This window comes from Polychytrium aggregatum (assembly GCF_025602895.1).
Source record: "Polychytrium aggregatum strain JEL109 chromosome Unknown BJ171scaffold_17, whole genome shotgun sequence".
Taxonomy (NCBI): domain Eukaryota; kingdom Fungi; phylum Chytridiomycota; class Chytridiomycetes; order Polychytriales; genus Polychytrium; species Polychytrium aggregatum.
The window spans coordinates 176,751-199,995 of record NW_026516219.1 but is presented as its reverse complement, the minus strand read 5'-3'; the positions used below and the strand labels follow the sequence as shown (position 1 = coordinate 199,995).

The 23,245-nt window shown below is 57.4% G+C and overlaps 8 protein-coding genes across 8 annotated transcripts; 4 read left to right on the top strand and 4 right to left on the bottom strand.

Annotated features, from left to right (window-relative positions):
* The first annotated feature begins 43 nt into the window (after nt 1–43).
* Nucleotides 44–1,956, top strand: BJ171DRAFT_458952 (folate-sensitive fragile site protein Fra10Ac1-domain-containing protein). The gene is made up of 5 exons (XM_053108393.1): nt 44–242; nt 369–496; nt 735–904; nt 998–1,522; nt 1,640–1,956. Exons 1-5 carry the CDS (start codon nt 144–146, stop codon nt 1,768–1,770), a joined length of 1,053 nt encoding a protein of 350 aa, XP_052966880.1. The 5' UTR covers nt 44–143; the 3' UTR covers nt 1,771–1,956.
* Nucleotides 1,957–1,987: 31 nt separating this feature from the next.
* Nucleotides 1,988–3,102, top strand: BJ171DRAFT_567845 (uncharacterized protein; the record flags this gene model as incomplete). Its single annotated transcript, XM_053113490.1, has 2 exons — nt 1,988–2,426; nt 2,566–3,102. The coding sequence occupies exons 1-2, from the start codon at nt 2,175–2,177 to the stop codon at nt 3,100–3,102; spliced, it is 789 nt and encodes a 262-aa protein (XP_052966879.1). The 5' UTR covers nt 1,988–2,174.
* Nucleotides 3,103–3,441: 339 nt separating this feature from the next.
* On the bottom strand, nt 3,442–4,598 carry BJ171DRAFT_474648 (uncharacterized protein; the record flags this gene model as incomplete). The annotated part of the gene is made up of 2 exons (XM_053108751.1): nt 3,442–4,326; nt 4,449–4,598. 2 exons carry the CDS (start codon nt 4,596–4,598, stop codon nt 3,442–3,444), a joined length of 1,035 nt encoding a protein of 344 aa, XP_052966878.1.
* Nucleotides 4,599–6,629: 2,031 nt separating this feature from the next.
* BJ171DRAFT_458949 (FAM72 protein-domain-containing protein) lies at nt 6,630–7,935 on the top strand (the record flags this gene model as incomplete). Its single annotated transcript, XM_053108392.1, has 4 exons — nt 6,630–6,846; nt 6,957–7,032; nt 7,165–7,187; nt 7,467–7,935. The coding sequence occupies 4 exons, from the start codon at nt 6,630–6,632 to the stop codon at nt 7,649–7,651; spliced, it is 501 nt and encodes a 166-aa protein (XP_052966877.1). The 3' UTR covers nt 7,652–7,935.
* Nucleotides 7,936–11,320: 3,385 nt separating this feature from the next.
* On the bottom strand, nt 11,321–12,219 carry BJ171DRAFT_503646 (C8orf37 protein). The gene is made up of 2 exons (XM_053110881.1): nt 11,880–12,219; nt 11,321–11,626 (listed from the first exon to the last, which is right to left on the bottom strand). Exons 1-2 carry the CDS (start codon nt 12,130–12,132, stop codon nt 11,514–11,516), a joined length of 366 nt encoding a protein of 121 aa, XP_052966876.1. The 5' UTR covers nt 12,133–12,219; the 3' UTR covers nt 11,321–11,513.
* A 993-nt stretch (nt 12,220–13,212) lies between these two features.
* BJ171DRAFT_89730 (uncharacterized protein) lies at nt 13,213–15,771 on the bottom strand. The gene is made up of 7 exons (XM_053115971.1): nt 15,705–15,771; nt 15,274–15,525; nt 15,036–15,110; nt 14,788–14,875; nt 14,470–14,556; nt 14,148–14,306; nt 13,213–14,011 (listed from the first exon to the last, which is right to left on the bottom strand). The coding sequence occupies exons 2-7, from the start codon at nt 15,375–15,377 to the stop codon at nt 13,463–13,465; spliced, it is 1,062 nt and encodes a 353-aa protein (XP_052966875.1). The 5' UTR covers nt 15,378–15,525; nt 15,705–15,771; the 3' UTR covers nt 13,213–13,462.
* Nucleotides 15,772–19,270: 3,499 nt separating this feature from the next.
* BJ171DRAFT_503638 (rho family small GTP binding protein cdc42) lies at nt 19,271–21,312 on the top strand. Its single transcript, XM_053110880.1, has 3 exons — nt 19,271–19,524; nt 20,359–20,520; nt 20,945–21,312. Exons 1-3 carry the CDS (start codon nt 19,387–19,389, stop codon nt 21,221–21,223), a joined length of 579 nt encoding a protein of 192 aa, XP_052966874.1. The 5' UTR covers nt 19,271–19,386; the 3' UTR covers nt 21,224–21,312.
* Nucleotides 21,313–21,917: 605 nt separating this feature from the next.
* BJ171DRAFT_503636 (thioredoxin-like protein) lies at nt 21,918–22,985 on the bottom strand. Its single transcript, XM_053110879.1, has one exon. The coding sequence runs from the start codon at nt 22,840–22,842 to the stop codon at nt 22,129–22,131; it is 714 nt and encodes a 237-aa protein (XP_052966873.1). The 5' UTR covers nt 22,843–22,985; the 3' UTR covers nt 21,918–22,128.
* Nucleotides 22,986–23,245: the final 260 nt, after the last annotated feature.

Here is a 23,245-nt window from a genome sequence, read left to right as displayed (position 1 = left end):
TTCAAAACCATGGTGTCGTGTTTTTCGCTCGTCTCTGCGCTTGGCCTTCATCTCTGCGCTTGGCCATCATCTCTGCACTTGGCCTTCATCTCTGCGCTTGGCCTTCCCTCTCCAACCCGACCGATATCCTGTGTCCCCCTCCCATGGCTGGATCAAGCGGGTCATTCAAGACGCCGTCAGGCACGGCCTCGGGCACTCTCGGCGCATATCGCTCGCAGTTGGCCGGCATGGATGCATACTCGGTAACAGAGCAGCATGTCGTTCCAAGGCTTGGGCACGGGCGGATTGTCGATCGCAGCAACAACCCAGGTTTATGTCAGACTATTCACACTCGCTCCGGTCTGTCTTGGCTGCACTCATGTCGCTAGCGACACAAGAAGCTGATGTCGGACTACCTACTGTTTTACGGCGATCGCGGAGCCAAAGTGCTGAATGAAGCCAAGGCGATGCAGTCCCGGGGAATCACCGAGCTCGATGTGCTGAAAGCCCACCACCGGTAATGCTCGAGCGCCTGGAGAGATCGGCGTCAATCGAAGCAGAATCGTTGGGGTCGCCAAGCGAGCCGGACCGAGATCGCCGAGGTTTTGCTTGCGGAGATTATCTGTCGAGACCCTCACCAGAACCAGCCTATCGAGGGCCGGCAGCGATCTTTGAGGGACAGCGCTCGAGCTCTGCCAGCGAGAGCCATCCAGGACTAGCTATTGACCATGGCGCCGCTCTTGACCGGAGAGTAGGTTCCTCCGATCCGAGAATGACGATGCAGAGGGCACTTGGGAGTCCAGAGTCGCCAAGAAATACTACGACAAGCTCTTCAAGGAGTATTGCATCGCCAACCTGACCAAGTACAAGGAAGGTCGTATAGCCATGCGATGGCGGACGGAGAAGGAAGTCGTCGTCGGCAAGGGTATGTCCGTGATGATCATCCAGCGTCGGATGGCGAGGCGTGCAGCGAGGGCCGACGCAGTTCGTATGGCCGGCTAATGCCGATCATCTGCAGGACAATTTGTCTGCGGCAACATGCACTGCAACGAGCAGACAGATCTGCGCTCGTGGGAGGTCAACTTTGGCTACATCGAGACCGGCGAGAAGAAGAATGCTCTGGTCAAGCTGCGACTCTGCCTTCCGTGCTCGTATCGCTTGAACTACCGAAAAATCAAAGCCCGCAAGGCCGAGGAACGGGAGCAGAGGAAGCGGCGGAGAAGAGAACGCAGGACTCGGCGCAAGCGGATCAAACAGGACCAGTCGTCTGATGAGCCGGGCGAAGCACTGTCGAATGGGCCAGACAGCAGCCGGCCGGAGCAGCGCAACGAAGAGTCCCATAGCCGCATTAGAAGCCAGGCAAGCAACCTGTCCCCTTCGGCCAACGACCACAGTGCTTCTGATGACGATGAGAATGAAGATGAGGGCGAAGATGAAGATGAGGACGAAGACGAAGATGAGGACGAAGATGAAGATGAGGACGAGCGCAACGACCTTGATGTCGACGACTTGCACCCCAGCGAAGATACCAAGCAGAGACTAAGTACGGTCGGGGTCTTTCTTGGTGGCCTGTGGTTGCTTGGCGATTTGGTCAGAATCGGCGTCGGCTTGCAGTTGCATTGAACATCAACTCCAATCTGACGCTCTCTGTTCCCTGCAGGAGAAGCCATTGATCATTTCCAGGAAGGCACCAAATCCGCCATGACGTCTGCGACGGAGACCCACGAAAGCAGTGCCGAGACGCCGTCCGAATACGACCATCTGTTTTCCGAGTTTGGTCTCTTTGAGTGATCGCCGCCCCGGCCGATGGCAGAATACCACACGAGAGACGTGTCCATGTATCCATGTATCCATGTGTCCAAGTGTCCAAGTGTCCATGTGTCCAAGTGTCCATGTGTCCATGTGTCCGCCGGGCAATAGAATCGTTGCTATTCCTGCATCGTTTCATGCGCCGAGAGCATCGGTCCCAAGACCCATGCCACATTCCCGGGCTCGCGTGCGCCCAGCCCCGGTCTTGGCGCGGTTCCTTGGCATCCGCGGCCTTGGCGTGACTTGAAAAAGGCCACCGTTCTCCCCTCCTGGCCATCGCCGTCCACCCAGCATCGCCCGCTTCCATCCAGCCCCGCGTTCTTTTGCCCACCACAGCATCTCATCAGTACCCCTGCAGCTTTCGGCACTCCCGTATCGACACCACCATGGGCCGCAAATCAGACTCTGACTCCGACTCCGACTCGGTTCTCTCGGAATCGTCTTGTGAAGGCGTCGTGGTTGCCATCGGCAGCAGCGTCGCCGTCCACCGGATTCGGCACATCGAATCCCGACTCCAGCGTCGCCTTGGCCGCCTCCAGCGAAGGATCGACAAGCTCAACCGCAAGATCGACCGCCGATGTCGCAAGCGCGGTCTGCCCTCGATGAGCTATCAGATTCCGCCTCCCTTTCCCACTCAGGTACCGCTGCTCCTCCCGCACCCGCACCAGGCCCACATACTTTGGTCTCGCTGTTCGGCCGATCTCGGCACCATGCTATTGCCGTCATAATCGATCTGATGCCTGTCGTTCTCACCCTGCCATCCATCTCCCCGTCCAGACTTTCCCGCCGCTACCCCCTGGAACGCCTGTCGATTCGATAGATAACCATATCCGGAGTGTCCAGATCCTCCAGCAACAAATCCGCGAGTACCGGCAGCAAATCAACCTCCGTCGACAGATGCTCCACTCCATTCGCCGGGGAATCTTTACCTTTACCTCGTCGGGGTCGGCACCGATCGTGCCGATGGTTGTCCCCGGACCGCCGATGCCGCCGATGCCACCGATGCCACCCATGGCCCCGATGGCCCCGATGGCTCCTATGGCTCCTATGGCCCCGATGGCTCCTATGCGACCCATGCAGCCTATGCAGCCTATGCAGCCTATGCCGCCCATGCAACCCATGCAGCCTATGCAGCCTATGCAACCTATGCAGCCCATGCCATCTTCCTCCAGTGGATATTCTTATGCCGTCTATGCCCGCGGCACCAGTGGGTTCAATTCCGGCTATGCGCCGCCACCCGGCGGTCCTCCTCCATACGAGTCTCTCCAAGGCACCGATCTCAAGGCACCTCCTAGCGACATGAAAAAGCTGTAGTTGATGATGTGTGTCGTTGCCCAGTCGACGCTCTCTGCAAGTGCGAGACGCGAAGCGAAACAAATCTGGCTTTCTGATGAGAGCAGCTGGATTCAAGAGTTTTGAGACATAGCATATATTTACATTACCTCTCCCCATAGTGCAACGGGGGCATCGTTTTTTGCCTTTGCTGTTCATTTTTCGCCCAAAATGTGAATACAACCCTATTCACTATCCACAATGACTATCCGCTGCAATCAGCAGCCGCAGCGATGAGCCAACCTGCTGATAAGCCACCCAAACACATGCAGTTTGCTCAGACAAGCAGGGTATAGCAATGTTCCTTGTTCAGTGTGGCGACTACGATCCAGGAACAAATCCATATGCCTCTACAAACTCATCCATGAGCTTGTCCCTGTTGGGGGAGTGTCGGGAGCGCACTGAGCTCTCTCTCTGCGGCTGGGCTCCTCCTTGCGGGTACGTTATTTGAGTCGGGCTGCTTTCGAGACCCGGCACGGCGACAGAACCATAGTGCCCCGAGCGCTTCCAAGCACTCTTAGGAGCCGTGCCTGGTTCAGTCCATTTGTCTTGCGACTCGTCCCCGGATCTCAAGGAAGAGTCCGAGTCGGCTCTGGACAGATCGACAGTGAACTGGCTCATGTGTCGAGCGACAAAGGCCCTCGCCAGAGACTCGGCATGGGACAGACTCTCGGGTTCGAACTTCGATCCGGCGCCGGGAGGAGGCGGATGCTGAAGCTGGGTCTCCGGTGAGACCTGCGGTGCTTGTATCTGCGTGCTCGGGGCTGGCTCGAGCGGACTGGTGGTGTCGAGCGAAGCGTACTGAGAGATAATCGAGGTCTGTTTGGAATGACCGGAGTTACGCAGGGCTGGAGGTCGATATCCGGTCGCCGAGAGGGGCGACGTGCCTCTCGATGCGGTGGTCTGAGGGAGCAGATTATCGGTGGACTTTCGCGATGAGTCTTCTGAGAACCGATGCTGGAACGGGGTCTGGTTCTGGTTCTGGTGAATGTGAACTGCGTCGTGGTGGCGGTAGGTGGTGACAGGCAAAGCCCATGCGGTGGGCTGACGGTTGGAGGTGACGGGCTCTGAGCCTGGCCAGCGAGGAGGATGGATCTGGGATGTGTGTTTGTCAAGGCCGCTATCCTTGGAATACACGAGCACCGGAACATTGTCTGGGGTGGCCGAGAGCGGGCGGGTCAAGGGTCTGGAAAGCTTCACCAGTCCCTGAGAAGTACACAGAGACGAGCCAGAGGATGGAGATCAGCAACTGCGTATTCATCAATCTCCAGAGCCAAGCCGAGACATGCAGAGACATGCAGAGACATGCAGAGCGGCATGCTTCGTACCCATGCATACGCAGATACGGCCAGAAACTCGACGATGGCAAAGGCAAAGACGGCGCAGAGCAGCGCAAAGCTGCTGCCCCAGCTGTACGTTGAGACTGTGGTGGGATCAGACTTGTTGACCACATCGGCCATGCTCCGCAGAACCGACATGACGCTGAGCACGATGGCCAGTGTGGCACTGATCAGTATGCCTGAGCGGTGTTCCGTAGCGCATACGAACGGCAATGTGTAAGCTGAAGCATTGCATGCTGATGCGGGCGGCGCTGGCTACCGGATATGAACAGCGCTGGGTGCCAACGACGACGACATTCATATTCCGTTGTGGATTCAGACCACCGCCATATTGAGCTATGCAAATAAGTGGACGCTCGTCAATCACCTGCCTGGAAGGAGGGCCACCCCCAACATGGCGATGGTCATGCCCCGAAGTTTGCTTGGGCTCATCCCTGGCAGGGCTACGATAACGTTGACGAGTGCACATTCCAGCATGCAAAATGAAATGGCAGCGATGAGGAGGGCCACGGACTGGTGAATGCCGTTGCAGACGGTCTGCTTGTTGTTTCCGAAAGAGTCTGAGCCAGTGGAGGCGCACGACGACCCCAGGGCTGAGCATACATTGTTTTCGCATCGACTCAGGAACCCGACCTGAACATGACTCGAGGCGGTCGCCGACGACGGGGTCTGTGCTTTGGCCGTGAACGACAGAATGATCAAGCTTGGTGTCATCAGCAAATAGATTGTTACGGCGACCTGGGCGATAATAACGACCGTGAGAAACGCCCTTGCGATCTTGAGGACCGAGTGAGACCCTGGGCTTTGGGCAGTGGTGAAAGTCATTTAGGGAGAAGACACTGGCGATAGTCGTTCCGAGCGCGGGCTGGTTGATGCAAAGAGTGCTTCGTATGTCGGAGATGCGTGTCCTCGGGTTGATGGTACCAGAGGACTTTCAATCGCACTGGACAACCAGGACTCGCACGATGCCTTCCGCAAGAGGGGAGGGGACTCGCTCGTTGCAATCGGACGAGTGGCAGAGCAACAATGGTCCATGGAACTTTCCAGCGCCGCTCCAGGCTCAACCTCGAGCACCCTGCTGCAAGTGACCCCAAAGAACCTTCGGTGTAGAGCACCTGGACTGCACAGGCCCTTGTCGACGCCCCACTGGTATCATTCAGGGTATCATTCAGGGGTAGCTCTTGCCCAAGCCAGCCCAACAGCACGGCTGCTCACGCCATAGGACTGCAGCGAAATGCGGGCGCTGCTACTGCCAAGTGACCAGCCTATCCGTTCCTCGGCGCAGAGATGCACCGGCCCGTTTCTCCACTCTGAATGTCCGAGCAAGGCTCATTATCCCACATATGCACCGGCGGCGTGTGCAGGATCGACACAGAGAGATATATGCGGGTCGTGTGGGGCAGCATCCCTCAGGAAGAATGCACATATCTTGCTTGATGGTGAGGCCATCCTTGGGGCTGCCGATCTGAGCATTCTGGGTGATCGTCCAGGGGCTGGAGCGAGGCTGTCCGCAACAATACACAGGTCACCTCATCCGTCAAGCCCAAGGCCAGACTGGAAGTTCCTTGAATCAAGCGCCATATAGTGAAGGCCGCCCTAACACATATTTGATTCACACAAAGAGTCTCTGCTGATTGTCTGGGCCCCATATAAGCCGGGGGGCGGCATCTCCATCTCGACCACCTGCAAGCGACCCTGTTCCGGGCAAACGACGAGACTTTGCCATCCACCAGCGCTCGCATCGCTGCATCCGGTGTCCGTTTGGCTACTCTCTCGGCTTCTGTATCTCGACTGCTGAATCTCGGCTGTTGTATCTCGGCCTCGGCACCCAGTTTGCAATCCAAGTCCACGCCCGGCTTCCGACTCCCAGCTTGTCTCGGCCCTGCTCTCCTCCAAGTCTGGTTTCGTCTCCCAGCCCTCGCCAGTCCGCCTCCTTGGCCCCTTCCAGTAGTCTACCCTCCAGTCCTGGCCATGTCATACGCCCAAATACTTGGTACCTCACAGATGTCGTCCAACCGCTCCCTCAACGTCAATCCAAGCATCCCACAGTCTTTCCTGGGCATCTCTCAGCACCGCCAGCCGCCGGGGCTGATGGTTCCGTACTTTAACCAGCACACCGGCACTTCGGCGACGGCCAGCACAAATACACCGCCGTTTGCGCCTACCAACATGAACATTGCCTCGTCCATCTCGGGCCGAGTACCAACCTCGAGCTCACAGCGAAGCTCGGCTCGGCATGCCTCCGTCCGGCCCCAGTTTCGGAGCAAGGTTGTCTGCCAGCTCCATTGCACTCACTGCAACGTCGGTGTCTGTCGGCGGGGGATGAAGGCGATACTCCTGGCTGATACGAACATCGAGCTGTTCTCAACGGATACTCCTCCATACGGTATGTGCGGAGAGCCGAGGACATGGGCTGGCCGGTGTCGGATGTTGACCGCTTGTCGTCGATCGAGACCTCTCTGATTCCGGAAACCCATTCATGGCGGTATCATCTAGGTGTGCAACTCGTCAATGACGACTATGTGACTCGAAACTGCCAGTGTCGGATCAAGGACGCAGCGTGTCTTGGTTGGTAAGTACTGCTCGAGGCTGACATTATGAGCGGGCAGTATTGATGCCAACTCGCTCGCACTTGCTGCTCGCCACTCGACACTCATGACCGGAGACTCATCACTGTCGTTTTGCTTATCGATTTTCTCATCAGTGGTAATGTCGTTGGCTATCACGGTATGTGTCTGTGCCGGTGTAACTGCTTCATAGTCCGAGGCATGGTGTCCTGCAGAGACTCTGTCGTGGCCAAGAAAGAGGACATGGCGAGCAGAGGCCTGAGCTCCAGGACGATACTGACGCTATTACATGGCATTCCAACATGGCACGCACGCACCATCGCCGCGGATTCCGGAACGGGCATGTAAACATCACTGTCCACTTACATCGCACTCGTTTCGGCACCACATCATGTCACTGTACTGGAACTCGATCACTGGACTGATGTGCCGCTCGTAGTGAGCCAACCATGCGAGGCCTGCTTGGACGCCTGCAACAACGGACACTTTTGGATGTTTCACATGGGCGAAGTGGTCTCCAAGGAGCGGCTCGACGGTACGGGCTCAAAGCCGCTTCTGTGGGCCAATTTGCCCTATCCGGAACGGGATGCTATCCGAGAGCGATACGAGTCCCTGTGTCGATGAAAAGTGCCCTCGCCCTCTGTCATCCGATATCATCTCTTTCGATCCGACCGCCCCGGCCGCCTGCCCACCCCTAACCCACGAAGTGGAATGCGAGCGTTGAGCGAATACGCTCGCCCTCAGCTCTGCTTGATTCCGTAGTCGTGGCTGGACGATGGAATCCCCCCTCATCCTCTCCTCCATCCCATTATCGATCCACTCGCCCCGACCCCTCCACCCACGCCTAGATCCACCAGTGCCGTCGCCCTTGTCCGATCAGCGTCGCGCCAATAAACCCAGTTTTGAAAGTACACTTTATTCAGAAAAAAACGGGACAATATAGCCGTTTCCATGAACATGTAGTATGTGCTGTGCTTGCGTCAAGCAAAGCCACAGGAAATAAAACAGATCACTTTGGCAGCCTCCGAGTGAAGACCGCCGGTCGCTCTCCGATCTCCACAATCGACTTGCACACTGTGATCATGTTGCGCGCCGCATTGACGTCGCGATTCCACACTGTCCGGCAGCTGGGATTCTTGCAGCTCCTGACAAAGTGGGAATTCGCAACACTGGGCGCATCGAGTCCTTCCAACCGAACTGGCTCCAGGCACTTGGAGCACACTTGCGAGGTGTTGAACTCGTTCGTCGAGACTACCTTGACGCTTCCATGATGGTGATTGGGACGGCGTCGGTGGTGCTCGAACTGCTCAAAGTACTGAGCAAACCGCTGCCTCCGAGGGCTGGATGCATAGCCCTTGCCTTGTCGCCATGACGCATTGCCAAAGGCGATGACCACATCGGTCCGTATCGGGGCGTGCTTCAGGACGGCCTTGCACATCCTGTCGACGGCCACTTGGCGTCTCCTGTGGCCCGTGAAGCGATGGTGACGGGCCTTCTTGCCAAGGCGGAAGCCGAGCTGCACTCGCAGCTCCGGTCGCAGGACATGGGTGAGATGGACCTTGAAGGCCTCCGAGGACGACACCTTGGGCGAGGGGGTGGTCGACATCCAGGTCTCGATGCTGAGTCGATACTTCATGGTGTTGTGCCACTCAGTATTGGACCTGTGGCCACACATGTGCTGGTAGTGGCCATTGGAGAACGAGACCACCTCGTCTTGGTGGCCCGGTGCTTGGATGACCGCCGTGAAGATGGAGCCGACTCCAGGATCGATGCCAATCCAAGTGGTGCGATCGGGGTCTGGGTCGCCGATGTGGGTCTGGATGCGCTGCTCGGCAGTCGGAGGAGGCTCGATGGTCTCGATGCGATCGGTTCGAGGCAGAAACTTGACGAGACCGATGGTGCATCCAATGCCATCGGTGCTGATCTCGTAGTTGAACAGCTTCTTGTTCACGTCTCGCTCTTGGAAGAGGGAACTACGCAGCTTGAAGCAACTGCGCCAGAGACGATCCTGGTTGTTGACACCGTCCTCACCTTCATCCTTGAGCTTGTCCCGGGTGAGTCCAAGACGATGTTCGGTGTCAAGGAGTTGCCAGAGAGTGACCGTGTCGATCTTGACATACTTGACCTTGGCTGTGCATAGAGGAACTATCGTGCACACGGCCGGAGGAGTGTCGAGAGCGAGCTGCTTGAGGCACCACTTGAGTCTGGATGCCAGCTTGTTGATCTTGGCCTTGGTGGTGCCGAGCTCAGACTTGGCCTTGGTGAACCTCTTGTCGTCGGAGGGAATGCCTCTGGCAGTGAGCTTGTCCAGCTTGGCCTGGCGCTGCAGCTCGGTGACTCGGAGGGCGGGCATGTCACAGTCGATCCACTTGTGGACATTGTCGACCATCTTGTCTCGGGCGAGGATTCCCACATGGTGTGAGAGGCGATGGAGGGCCCGGAAGCGGTCCTGGTCGTTGCTGTACCGAAACTCGTCCAGGACGTGGCCAAAGTCTGGATAGAGGAACTCGAGATCGGCCTTGGGTGGAGTCTGCCCTGGTTTCTCGAAGAGCTCGAGACAGGCCTCGATGGCTTCGTGCTTATGCTTGTTGGCTGGGAAGACGGCAGCGCAGAAGCGGCGAAGGAGTCGCCAGTAGGCCAGGTTGAGGTGGGTGGTGCAGTTGGTGGCATAGGCATTGACAGCCAGGGTGAGAAGCTGACTGTGAGCACCATCAGGCAGACGAGGGGCCGGAGGCAGGTCTGCGTGCCGAGTGGTCTGGTAGTCGCGAAAGGAAGCGACCAGATGCTCGTTGTATTTCTTGGTCTCCCTGGCCGTCGAGAGGGCATCGGCCTGGACGATCTTGAAGCATTGGCGAACGAAAGCAGGGGTGGACTTGGAGATGACGGGGACGGGAAGATCCTGCTCGATGCACCTCAGGATGTGCAGGTTGAGCAGCCTGGATGCCTCGAACTGGATCTGGGTCATGGCCTCGACGGTGGCCTGGATCTTGTCGCGGAGAGCGGGATTGAGACAACAGCCATCCATCGTCTGCTTGAAGCAGCTGAACTGAGGGGCGGATGACCTTCCATCCACGAGAGGGACGACAGAACTCTTGAGGGGCCGGTATTTGGACATTTGCTGGTGTTGCAACGTTCGTGATCGGTGCCATCGCACTGGCGACATCGCTTGCCGGTACTCGAGGAAGTAGATGGACCAGGCTCGGTGGGATCGATATCCATTGGATCTGCAGAAGCAGTGGTGGTGAGCGACGGAGCAACAGACGACCAAGCATGCGTGGGGTCAGAATACGAACCAGAGACAGGCTCCGACTGTGACTTGGCTTTCTTGGGCCTGGGTGGCCGAGGCTGGCCATCACCGGTACCCTTACGCTTCGGAGGCATGGGGGCAGAGGATGCTGGATGCCTGCCAGTGGTACTGGTCAGAGCAGAGACTTTTTTTTATCGTACAATAGCGCGATGATCAGATCAAGGCGAGATGAGGGAAGAAAGCAGCAGAGACGAAGGTGTGGCATTTATACCCGAGAGCAGGAACCCGTCTTTGCGGGCTGGTTGGGGAAGTGACCCTGTTCAAAAATCGCCGAGAGGTTCAAGCCAGGGATGTGAACGCGAAAATGGCGGCGTGATTGGGGAGCTCAACCCCAAATTGGAGGAACTCAACCCCAAATCGGTGGGGACTCAACCCCAAAGAAGTTCTCGATGGGATTGAAGTCGGGCGAGGCAGGTGGGGTGAAGATCACTGACCATCCTCGGCGCTCGATGCAGTCCAGGACAGCCCTTGTCTTGTGCATGCTGACATTGTCCATCACAATCACAGAGTCGTCTGAGAAGCACCCCTCGGTGAGTATCCGTAAAGAGGGAAAATGGATCTCCTGATCCCTGTCTCATCGACAGAAACGAATCGTCGTGGGTCGATGGAGCGGACCTGGTCCCTGAACTGTGCCACTCGCTCATCCAGTCGCTTGGACTTGTAGAGGTGTGTTGCCCTCTTGTGTGAGAGACCTGCTCGGTGGATGGCAGTGTGGCAGAGTGAGAGTGATACTTTCCTCTGGAGGATGGACTCGAGCTTGCATCGCAGCACAGGACCAGTCTGGAACGGGTCCTGTTCAATCAGGGTGCGAATGACTGGACATGCCTGCTCGAAGAAAGTGGATCTGCGAGCTGGGACCCGGGATGGGTCATCCAGCTTGCATCCTCGGTGCCATCGATGGATGGTGCTCTTGGACACACTGGCGAATGGTCATGGCCAGCGCGCGATAACATTGGGTAACAAAATATTCGATGAATGGTCAAAAACCCGGGTGTCCCGTTTTTTATTGGATTGCCTGTAATGTGTGAGTGGAGATAGAGGTGCTCTGAGCAGCTACCGCTGTGACCCATTGCTGTCCTGTTGCCGCAGCTCTCCATCGGGATGACAATGGGTCATGGGCAATCAAGAAGAGCAGTGTTCTATTCCGGTTCGGCCCAAATATAAGAGCGTAGTGATCTTTCAATGGCCACCGCAAACCCATTTCGCCTTCTCGAACTGTGCCACCGATGAGAGGGCCTTGGCTTCGTCGCCGATCCCGCACCATGAACACTGGCAGCAGAAGCAGACATGACCTGGATCATCAGTTGTCGAGAAGAAGCGTGGTGGCTGTGTCAGTCAAAGGAAGGAACGGTTTCCGGCATGGATCTGGCTTATTGGTCGGCCCATCTCCCCACTCCTTCGCAGACACTCGACATCGCTGCCAAAACTGCAATGGTGACCCAGACAATTCGACGTATCGACAGGCAAACTAATAGCCAGATCGGTGGACACAGCGACATCCAGATCAATCCACAAATCAGTCTATCGCCTGGCGAGCTCGGAGACCTTTTCGAAACTTGATCCCTTTCCGAAGCTTTGCGACATCTGGCATGAAGTTGCGGAAGAACAGGTAGCTGACCAAGCCGTCGTCCCAAACGGCGTCGTCAAATCGAATGCACTTGAAGTCGCACGACAGACATCGCAGGCGGTCGCAGGACTTCATCATTGCCGACATGACGGTGAGGCCCGTGTCGATGGATGTGCCGCCAATGCAGACAGGATTGCACCTTTTGGGAAGAGGAGGATGGGTGAGCGGCATGCACCATCGACGCCATCAGAGCGGAGCCGATTCGTCTCGCTGCTCTCCTAGGTGCATAGAGCGATTGGTGAAACTGGCATCGATTCGGCGTCGGAGGGGATCATGTTTGACTGGCAATATTGGGCATATCCTGGACACGGGATTATGCGCATCGTGCCGGCTTACTTTTGCTTTACGGAATGCCCAGCAGCAGCCGAGCTCCGCGCCAGAGAGGGAGTAGCCACTGCCGAGGTTGGGTATGATCCAGGGCTGGGAACATAAGCCTCATCGCTCCTTTGAACGGCCGATGGCTGGCTTGCACGTCCTGCCATGTCCGCGTCGAGTTCCAGGAGCAGGTCGTCGATGCCGCCTTGGTAGGGAGGAGATGCGAATCCGACAATGTCATTCGCGAGCAAACCGTCGAAGTGGAGGCATATTATGGATGCATGAGGATTGCATCATAATCGACGCGTCGGCTTCAGCGCAACGGAGAAACGAGACTTTGCCAGATCGACTCCCTCCTCCCACGCAAGGGAGTGGCGAAACAATCAGAGCAGAGGAGGAGGTATGCTGTATAGCACAGAAGAGCTCGGAGAAATGGGGCATGTGCCAGGGGACGGTGTGCATCGAGCAATGCGCTGGCTCGAGCGAACAAATACTCACTGTCCATCCCACCCGGAGCGTGGCCTTGAGTTCTTGCTGATGTTGTCGGCACATTGGGCTGCACCAGGGGTATCTGCGCTGCTGGCCGAGGTCTGTGCTTGACCGGCGGGCTCTGCGCTGGTGTCTTGCTGAGTTCCTCAAACTCATCGAGAAGCTTCTCAAAGTCATCTTCCATTTCGTGAATGATCAAACCACCGTTCCGATAGTGTAGGTAAATTGATCATGGGAGCACTGTGGAGGATCTTCATCCATGCGATTGCCATTCTTATTTTGACTTGCGCGGCTTGCATGAATCAGACTTTGATTGGCACCCGAAACCTTGCAGCGATTATGCTTATGTCTTCTTGCTCTGACCTGCAGTGACTGCATCTACAGCGACTCGCTGGTCCCCGTCGTGCCCACTCACTTCATGCATCTCTCTGACACAGGAAAATGATCCGACTACGCCGTGGTTGTCCAAATGAGACAATGTCCCATTATTTCTTCAACATGATGCACCATTCTCACCTCGACGAGGGAAGAGGCCCGCGCTGCTCAAACAAGTGCAATCGACACTGATACGTTGGGCGGAGGTGACAGAGCTCACAAGAAGAGGCGCCTGAGCTGAGGATCAGTGCGTTCCCGAAGCGAAATGGGACATCCTGCTTTGAACCAGGACAGCTGCATTATTCTGGGATCTGGATCCATTCTATTTCTTTGGCAGCTTGGCCATCTTGGCCAGCTTTTTAACAGATGCCACGTGCGCTTTCCGTTCAAACAGTCGCTCGCTGTCGCTCTTGGACTGGGGCGGTTGGGACGGTTGGGGCGGAAGCGGCAGTTCGGGACGTGGGAACGCTGGTGGTGATGGTGATGACGCCGACAGCGCTGGATGAACGGCACCGAGCTCGGGCATGCTCCTGGATGGTCCGATGGTCTCGGCGGGATCTGGTCTGGGACTGGAGCCGTCGATGGCCGGCAATCGCTGGTGTGGGCCCGTCCGGAGATTGGCCTGGAGGCCCTCTGTGCCAGGCACGATGATGCCATTGAACTTTTTCTTGAGCGTGTCGACGGCGGCGATGAGCTCCATTCGCTCCTCGCACTCGATTCGGACAGTGTTCTTCAGGAAGGCAATCTCGGCGTCTCTCTTGGCGAGCTGCGTTCGAAACTCGTCCTCGGCGACGGAGGACAGAGTGGGGACACGTTCGCTGGCCTCTGTAAGCTTGTACTGAAGCTCTTGCATTTCAGCTGCGTGACTGGTCTAAGATACCGGGATATGCATGGCAAGGATGGCCAGGTAAATTAGCCGTATGAGCGAAAGTGAAGACAAAGCAAGACCACGCCAAAGGCCCGAGCCGCACCAGTCAAGTCGGGCACCTTCCCTGGATCGGACTTACTCTCTGGGCCTGGAGCTGCTCAGCCAACGAGCCGTACTTGCGAGCCCACTCCTCTTCAATATTCTGGCATTTCCGCTGTAGCTCGATGTTGCTCCGCTCGACGCTCAGCTTGAGCGAGTCGATCTGATGGACAAGGCGGTCTTGGGTCTGGCTGGCCTCCTACCGAGCCGATGACAGTAGCCAAGGCGTTAATGACCGGGGGCGGAATGCGTGGGTGCATCGAGTGACAATCAAGAGTCAATCGGGGGCCAACTGTGATTGCTGGCTCAGGAAGTCACTGGCCCAGAAACCAGCTCGGAACACCCGCAGTTGTATTTGGCACCTGATGCATCTTTTGCTTGAGCTCTCGAAGCGCTTCGTCTCTGTCGATAGCAAATCGCTGGCGCAGCTCCGCCTCGACTCTTTCGCCCTGATCTCGATCGTGTGGGTTGTGGGTGAGTTCCATGGCAAGAAAGTGGCGACATTTGCATCAGAGCAGGTCGGGAAGATAGGACAAGTTAGATGAGCAACGAGCAAGGCTACGGATCACATTCAAAGCTCGGCGAGTCCAAGTGTAACTGGAAGTCGAAAGTGGCAATGGGAAGTGGGTGGTATGTTGATCATATATCAGCCGCCAAAGCCAGGGCGGGTGTCGTCGTACCTCGAGCTTGCCGGCCTTTTGGATATCTTGGAGAAACTTTTCTTGGAGGTGTTGCACGCGGCTTTGATGTGCCTCGATTGTTTTTTGTCTAACCCCCCCCCAAATCAAGTGCAAAATACTCAGAACGACCGTTCGAGAGAGTGGTCGGAAGTGGTGGCCCCAGAGAGCCAGCCGAGACAGATGCTCAGATCACACGACAGATGTTCATCCAGCAGCAGCGAGGTAGTTGCCGCGTTTGATTTGGGCACTTGCCTGTCAACCCGCACATTCGATATAATGGCGTTGAGCTCTCGGATGTTTTGCTCGAGTTGGACAATCTTTTCCTGTTCAAGGGCAATGGCGGTTCAGACACGAATGAGCGATGCTGCTGCTGTGACTGGATGAGTGAGTGGTTGCTGAGCGGGCTTGTAAGCACCAAAGTCCAAGCCCGGATAACGTAACGCGAACGATTCGAAGGGCGGGGATGCAGCGCACGCAGATCCTCACGTCTTTGGTGTCCAAGGCCCGCTGAGCCTTGGAGAGTGCCGAAGTTCCTGTCTCGGCGCTTCGGCGCTCGGATCTCCACTTGTCCATGACGTCAGATAGCTCATTCTCCTTCTCCTTCAAGTGCCCCTCGAGCGTCACCACACGCTTCTCCAGTACTTGGGTCGAGCGGAGCAGTTCTTCTTTCAGAGACTTGTTCTGCTCCGTGAGGGTGGCGTGGGTGTCTGAAAGCTTGTCTCTCTCTTGGGAGAGGCACTGCGGTCAGTAGAGTACACCGATGGGCGAGGTAGAGTAAATGGGGTAGAGCGAATGGGGTGAATGTACAATCAACAGAGGCGAGCTGGCCGTTGGCCACGAGGGTTTGGTTGCGCATCAGCGGTACGACGCTGAAACATATCGCGGTATATGTCCTTCGACTGAACAGTGGGCCGTACCGCAATATGGCCATTAGCGACGCCCAGGCGCTGCTCCAGTTTCAGGCAGCTTGTCTGGAGTCCCTGGATGTATGCTGCCAAAGATTTAGTGCACCAGATTCACCGAGGATATAGGAATCAGATCCGATGTCGGAACAAATAGCGCGGCCGGACCAAGAGCAGCAGCGACGACCACATGCGTGCCCAGCAACCTACACTTTTGCGAGCCCAAGCTTTCGTTGTATTTGTCGCTGAGCTCTCTCAGCTCGGTGGACAGTCGCTTGTTTTCGTCGTCCCTTTGATGATGAGGCAGGGGCTAGTGAATACAGCAATCGAGTATCTGATCCCGACGAAGTTATTACAGAGGCAGGGAACGTGCGGCTGCAAATAGACGCGATGGTTGCAAGCATCCTCGGGAATACAGCTGCAGTCCTCTCCTCGATCCCCTGGCAAGATTCCGACAGTCAAATACCAGTAGCGTGCCTCGTCTCTCAGACTGCCGATTGTCTTTTGGATATGCTCAATCTCGCCGTTTTTGGCGTCCTCGAGCCGCCTGAGGCTTTCTTCAGCTCGAGACTTCCAGTACATGGATACCCGTTGAATGATTGTGTCGAGTTGGTTCTTGAGACTTGATCTCATAAACGTTGATAGCCTGCACGCCAGCCCAGCCACAGTGCAGCCCAGCCGCGAGTCAATATGAGCCATCGACGCTGACGAAAGCCGCTTGGCTGAGTACGAATCGTGCTTCCAAACTATGGCGAGTGCTGTGGTGAAAGCGAAAGGGGCACGGCGGGATTGCTGGATACCTCATTTCGATCTCGTCCTTGGCCATGGCCAGGGCATGGCGCTGTTCCATGATGTCCTTATGGAAGGACGCAAGCGACTTGAGCATCACAGCAGACTTGCTGCTCTGCGCCGACTCCAGCTCGCGTTGACGACGCTGAAGCGATTCCTACGTGAAGCGCGGCTCGTGGTAAGACAGGAGTCTAGATCAGGCTCGGATGTCGATGGAGGGCGATATAGACGATGAAGCAGCATGGGCTCGTCCATCAATACTGACACTTGAGAAACGAGCCTGGGGCAAGGATAGGTGCTTACCAACTGCATCGAGAGATCGTGGCACTGCGAGCGGTATTCCTCCAGCTCTGCCCTGCTGAGTTCGAGAGAGCGATTGGCCCTCCCAAGCTCCATATTCCGCTCGAGGCTCTCGACTGCTTGGTCCGATACTTTCTTCTCGAGGGTAGCGAGTTTCTCCATCAGGGTTGGTCGCTCGGCAGCAAAGCTCTGTGGGATCCGAGGCAATCCAGAGCGTCAGGCGAACAGTGTTCGATGGAACGGGGAACACACGAGCAGGAGTGGAATGTGTCGCGGACCTTGAGATCTTGGAGTTCTCGCTCGAGCGAATCAACAAAGACTTTCATCTTTTCGTATTTGCTGAGAATCAGATACGAGACACCGCAGTACTGGCAGGCCGTCTCGGACTCGGTCATCCGCAGGATCTCTTCGGGAAGGATCCGGTAGTTTGTGAGCTCGACTGAGCTCGAAAGGGGTGAAGGCGATTCTGCGGGATTGCATGCAGGCATGGGGTGGTGGAGGCCTGATGGCTGGAGCCGACACGACGTCGCGGTTGATGTTGATGTTGATGTTGGCGTGGACTGGGTGGATGGAGACCATGCCGAGTCGGATCGGCGAGGCCCTGGGTTCAAAGACAGAAGCATGTTGGATTCCGAATCGCACATGGTGCACGATGGGGGTGGCTTTTGAGCAACGATTCTTTGCCGAGCGGCAGTTGAGCTTGATGGCCAAGGCTCTTGAGATAGGGAGCGAGTGCTGTTTACGCATGTTTGGCTGGTGGGTGTGGGTGTGGGTGTGGGTGTGGGTGTGGGTGTGGGTGTGATTGGGGGAGACTGGGCTTGTGGCCGGCGGGAATGCCCAACACACATCAATATCCGCCAGGGATACCTGTCCGTCGTGGCCACTCACTCACTCGTCGGTTCATGCATTCGTCTGCTCGCTCGTTGGTTCATGCATTGGTCCATTCGCTCGTCGGTTCATGCATTGGTCCATTCGTGGGAAAGTTCCCACGCCACCCACGTGATTATCATTCCATCACGTGTTTACCGCCACGTGGAGATCAGCTGCGCACGAAATGAATCGATTCATACTGATCACCGTGTGGCTTGGGCGGCGGGGCGCGATTTTGTTTTTGGGTTGGCCGCTGATATAAATTTCAAACACGAACGGAACGCCTCAGCACACCGACACATCCGAGCAGGTAAGCTATCGACGGCCGGCGCTGGAGCCGCGTTGGCGGCGGGCGATGGATCCACCTGGGCCACTCACGGTGCGGAACGGCGACGCCCTCGAGTGATGACCACATTTCTTTCCCCGACTTATCGACTATGCTGAAACCGCCGCCCTGCTCTGCGGAGCAGGGTCATCCTTAGCCAGATACTTGTCTGACCGACGGTGTTGTCCCCCCTCCTCCTGCTTCCTGAGTGGCCCGGTGGTTTGCTGGTGGTGGGTGCCCTGTCGAGCGCCTGTCCTCAAGCGCGATGCGCTAACAACATTTCTGCTCCTGTCCATCATATAAGGCTTTGCCGGCGCGGAAGAAACAACTGCACTCTCTTATGGCCGGAATCCATCAATGCGGCTTACACAAGGTGGGTTTCATTTGTCGGCAGCGTCTCTGGGACAGATACATGGCGCCGTCGCGGGCTCCGACGATGAATCTCGATGTTTCCACTTCGCAGTTTCCACCAAAAGGATATCATGAGGGGTCTTAGTAGTGGATGAACCCATGAGCTGGCGCGATGAAGTCGAGCATTTTGCCAAACTTTGTCAGCTTGTGTCCATGAACGGTGTTCCACCCTCGTCCTGATGCTGGCGAAAAATCTTCCTTGGATGTCTGAGGAACCCGCGACGACGCACGACGGGGCGGGGGGCTGCTGGGTGCAGACGGGGGGAGCAACTGCGCTATCGCCGAGTCTAACCAGCCTATTTGCTGTCTGTAGGTGACGACTGGTGCTTGCTGCAATCGGTTGGGCGCGGGGGGAGATGGCTGGGAGCAATGCGAATACATTTTCATTTTCCTGGAACCACAAACTTGCCCATCATGTCCGTGCTTGTGCAGAGTTGCAGGCGGCTGTTCTTGGCAGGCAAATCGGGGCAGGGCTGTGCGAAATGCGGCCAGGCCCAATTGTGTGCGAGTTGCAGAGCCACCCGCGCCGGCTGCGCGAGCAGCTGAAACACTGGCGAGACCGAGAGAGACTGGCCGCCCCGCGCCCGCTGCTCCCGGTGCGACGGCACGCCCACCAACAGCCGCAATCAGCCCGAGCAATCATGCCAGATCGGCTCTGCATCAGCACACCGTCCGATTGTCGGGCTGCTCATTGGCGAGTTGCCCAGTTGGCGAGCCAGCGTCGCCATTGCCGCTGCAGTCCGCCGTCGCCAAGCAGCAGCGCTCGCTCGCGCACACAATCCGCGCACAGAACGCGCACAGAACAGAACGCCCGCACACACACACACGCCGCGAACAACCAGACCAGCGAGCGCTTTTTTCGACGCCTCTGCGTCTTCCTGCCGCCCTTCTCCTCGCAGAGCACCGTCGTTGCTGCCCTTGCACTCTCCGCGCACCGCCGGCCCCACGCACCCCTCCAGTCTCCCGACTCTGTCTGCGTCCTGCGTCTGAGCCGCCTCCGCCATGCAAACTATGAAGTGCGTCGTCGTCGGCGATGGTGCCGTCGGCAAGACATGTCTGCTGATTTCCTACACCACCAACAAGTTCCCCTCGGAATACGTCCCGACCGTCTTTGACAACTATGCGGTCACCGTCATGATTGTGAGTAGCCGTCTTCGATAGCCTCTCGGCGTCCTCTCCGTCGGCGGCATCGCCCAATTGGGCTGATTCCACCCACGACCTGTGCTTGCTTGCTTGCCGGGGGGGGAGCCGCAGCCATTCCGCGTCCTTTGGGCCGATCGAGGTGGCTGTCTTGGCATCTCCTGGCTCCATCTTTGCGGCAGCCTCGCTTCTTGCTCCAATTCGTCTCGCTCGGGGGGGGGGCTGTGGCATTCAGATCAGGCTTCATCCAGAACCCTCGACAGCCCCTGGGCCCGCATTTGCCGTCGCCGGTGTCCTGGACGGCTGCAAGTGGGGGGGGGAGCAGGCTCTCTTCAGACACAACTTTTACGCGTAAAAGTGCAAGGCCAGGGTCGCCGACGACTTTTTCCTTCAAAGCCGTGCAAGTCCTGCCTCCCTCCATTCAACTTTGCAACTGCGGCTGCTCCGCATCTTGCCCGTGTTCCATCGACCTGTGGCCTGCCAACGCCTCGACCACGGCTACGCTCTGCCGGCCCCATAACCCCCCATCGGCAGCAGCCCCTTGCCGCTTCCCATCGCCGGTCGCCACTCCAACAGGCCGATCACACTCGCGCTGCGGCAGGGCTGGCTCTGGCCGATATGGCGGTGCCTCTCGCTCTTTGGGCATGGCGCGATGTGCTGCCGACCAGTTTCCGTGTCTGCCTGCCTCTGCCGCCCCAGCTTCAACAGCCATTATCTTGGGGGTTTCTTTATTCTGGCCTTGTGTCGATCGGCACCTCGAATCCACGTCGGCTCGGATGCTAATCCATCGCGCACCTTCTTCGCCACTCCCTCGCACTCGCTGCGCAACCACAGGGCAACGAGCCATACACCCTCGGTTTGTTCGACACTGCCGGCCAGGAAGATTACGACCGCCTTCGCCCGCTCTCATATCCTCAAACGGATGTGTTTTTGATCTGCTTCTCCGTCGTCTCGCCCGCGTCCTTCGAGAACGTCAAGGAAAAGTGGCATCCCGAGGTAAAACGTCGACCAAGCCAGTCGCTGCAAGGGCAGCGTGCTATCAGTGGGAGGGAGAGGCGCAAGTCGGATGCGAGGAGCATTTGACTCGGCCGGGTCGGGGCCTGGACAGAGGCCATCCGTCCGAATCAATCGAGCGCTGTGCAAGCACTTTAAGGATCGGACAGCCGTCTGGTTGCAAAGCTCATACTGCACGGATGCGCATGGACTGGTCCATCCGCCACAAGCATATCCGGCGAGCACTTGCACCGGCGGATATTTGCACCGACGAGCATCGACCGTATCGCCTCATACGGAGTGCTGCGACCGAGGGTCTCGTCCTCGGACTCGCACCCGCGATACGGTGAATCTGCATGGACATCAAAAAGTCCAAATGCGCCAATTCTTGTTGGTCGCTCGCTGACATGCTGCGCTCCTTGAATAGGTAACGCACCACTGCCCCGGTGTTCCTTGCATCATCGTTGGTACCCAAGTTGATCTGCGCGATGACTCGGCCACAATCGAGAAGCTGGCCAAAAACCGACAGCGCCCCATCACCCCCGAGGCCGGCGAGCGACTAGCAAAGGACCTGAATGCTGTCAAGTACCTGGAGTGCAGTGCCCTGACCCAGAAGGGACTGAAGAATGTCTTTGACGAAGCCATCATTGCTGCTTTGGAGCCTCCATCAAAGTCCGGCGGGAAGAAGAAGTGCCGGATCTTGTAAAGCCGCCACTTGGTCGCATGTCGGCCGTGATCCACCTCCACCACCGGATCCAACGCTTTCCCACACCTCCTCCTCCTCCTCCTCCTCCTCCTCCCCGCCCCCTTCTGCTTGTTTACCGCCCTTCCTCATCCTGTCGATCGAATGTGAATTCCTGTCGCTTGCCTGAGCGACAGAACTCCACCACCATCGCCGGCTTTGTCTCCCTCTCATATTTTCAGCGGATCAAGGCTAGCGCTATCGCCCCTCTCCTCTTTTTTTCTTATTTTCTTACTTCGCCGCCATCTTCAACCCATTGCCGAATATTGAAAGTATAACACAATGAATCTGACTAGAAATGAGACCTCTCCAGCGCCGCTACGGTCCTACAGCTGGCCAATTCTATCTTGTCGTGATGCGAGAAGCCCGGCATTTGCTGCGCCTTGAGCTTGGGCTTGCGCTTGGGCTCGGGTTTGAGCTTGGGGTCCGAGATCAACCTTGTGCTTCCTGCGACTACCTGTGCATCCCTGGCCCCTTACAATCTCATCCGCCAGCACTTGTATCTCTGCCGATCGCATCTCGTGCGACTGGCCCTATGATGATGGATCGTCTCCAGATGCAATCCGCGAGGCTGAGACATGGTCCTGATGCGTAGATCAATCGCGACAGCGATCCACCTCCTTTGCACGACCGCACTCTCAAACAGGCGAGGGAATGCCGCTGGATCAGGGGGCTCGATTGAGATCCTTGTAGATCAGCCCGTCGTGCCGCAAAGGGGCTTCGCACCACCTTGATTCGGAGATCGTCTTGGATGTATTGCACAAAAGTACATATCTGCAGATCCGTTCATATCCACTCCCAAAAACGAGGGTTGGAATCGCTTCAGAGCTCACAAAGCCGACCTTGGCGTTTCGGACTGCACGATCGACTCACACAACGACTCGGCTGCTCGGGACGGTGATTGCCTGTGCGATCGCACCCTCGATGTTGCTGGCCAGTGCTCCAACCGTCTGGCTGACGAGCTTGCCGTTCGAGAACACCACAAAGGTTGGCAGTGCCTCGATCGAGGCATGGATGGCCGCCTCGGGTACCTCGTCTCCATCGACGCAGTAAAAGGCCACCTGCGGATACTGCTGTGAAAACGCTTGATAGTCGGGGCTGATTGCCTGGCTCGGCTCGCACCATGGTGTCTGGAAGTCGATGATGGAGATGAGCCCGGATTGGTCCGAAACGACGGCCAGATACTCTTCATGCGAGCCGATCTGGTGGACGCCCGTGTGTCTCGGGCGAGACCGACGGGCTGCCTCCTCCTGGACGAGCCGAGTCCAGTGCGCCTGGGTCTCCTGCAGGACCTTCTCGAGCTGTTTGAGGTTTGCTCCGACAACGGTATCGTGCCTGGCGCCATCGACGAAGATAAGGAAGCTCGGTAGCGACTGGATCTCGGCGTCCATTGCGACCTCGGGCTGCTCGTCGCCGTCGACGACGTGGAATTGGATGTCGGTGAACTGCTGCGACAGCTGTGCGTATTTCGGGGCCATGGCTTTGCAGGCACTGCACCAGGGCGCCTTGAACATGACGATCGACGGGGTCGCCCGGGAGGCCACGTCTTGGTATTGCGAGTAGGAATCGATGGTGGCGACCATGGCTTGGGCGGCTTGACGGATGGAGTTTGGGGGGGGGAGTAAAGGACGATGTCGTCGGGGAGGGAAGGCGGACCAGATGCAGCTGATATGGCCGCCGGCCGGTCCCCGAGATTTCCTGCCCAATCTTGGGATGACAAACGGGCTGCGCTTGTTTCAAATCGCGGGCACCGGCTCCACAAAAGCGGATCTGCATTGCGCCATTGGGGCCTCCGATGTCGCCAGCGCGGTCATGTGTTCCCGGACGATGCATACGGCGTCCTGGGCCGTGGCACGCCCTCGGCATATCAAAGCCGGGGCATGGCGGGAGGGCACACGCCGCTCATGGGCCGGGGTGTCGCTCACCTAGCAGCATCTCTGCCCGCTCGCGCACGGGATGGCGCCCTGCCGATTGTGCGATCGGGGG

Bases quoted from the DNA above. Each gene is read 5' to 3' on its own strand.
- BJ171DRAFT_458952 (XM_053108393.1), top strand. From the start codon at position 144: ATGGCTGGATCAAGCGGGTCATTCAAGACGCCGTCAGGCACGGCCTCG. The intron at 243-368 runs GTAACAGAGCAG...TCATGTCGCTAG, and splicing joins CCGGCATGGATGCATACTCG to CGACACAAGAAGCTGATGTC. The intron at 1,523-1,639 runs GTACGGTCGGGG...TGTTCCCTGCAG, and splicing joins AGATACCAAGCAGAGACTAA to GAGAAGCCATTGATCATTTC.
- BJ171DRAFT_503646 (XM_053110881.1), bottom strand. From the start codon at position 12,132: ATGCCGCTCACCCATCCTCCTCTTCCCAAAAGGTGCAATCCTGTCTGC. The intron at 11,627-11,879 runs GTCTCCGAGCTC...CTGATGATCCAG, and splicing joins AGGGATCAAGTTTCGAAAAG to GTCATGTCTGCTTCTGCTGC.
- BJ171DRAFT_89730 (XM_053115971.1), bottom strand. From the start codon at position 15,377: ATGAGCTATCTGACGTCATGGACAAGTGGAGATCCGAGCGCCGAAGCG. The intron at 14,876-15,035 runs GTGCCCAAATCA...GGGGGGGGTTAG, and splicing joins ATGTGCGGGTTGACAGGCAA to ACAAAAAACAATCGAGGCAC. The intron at 14,307-14,469 runs GTGCCAAATACA...TCGGCTCGGTAG, and splicing joins TCAAGCAAAAGATGCATCAG to GAGGCCAGCCAGACCCAAGA.
- BJ171DRAFT_503638 (XM_053110880.1), top strand. From the start codon at position 19,387: ATGCAAACTATGAAGTGCGTCGTCGTCGGCGATGGTGCCGTCGGCAAG. The intron at 19,525-20,358 runs GTGAGTAGCCGT...GCGCAACCACAG, and splicing joins ATGCGGTCACCGTCATGATT to GGCAACGAGCCATACACCCT. The intron at 20,521-20,944 runs GTAAAACGTCGA...CTCCTTGAATAG, and splicing joins AGGAAAAGTGGCATCCCGAG to GTAACGCACCACTGCCCCGG.
- BJ171DRAFT_503636 (XM_053110879.1), bottom strand. From the start codon at position 22,842: ATGGTCGCCACCATCGATTCCTACTCGCAATACCAAGACGTGGCCTCC.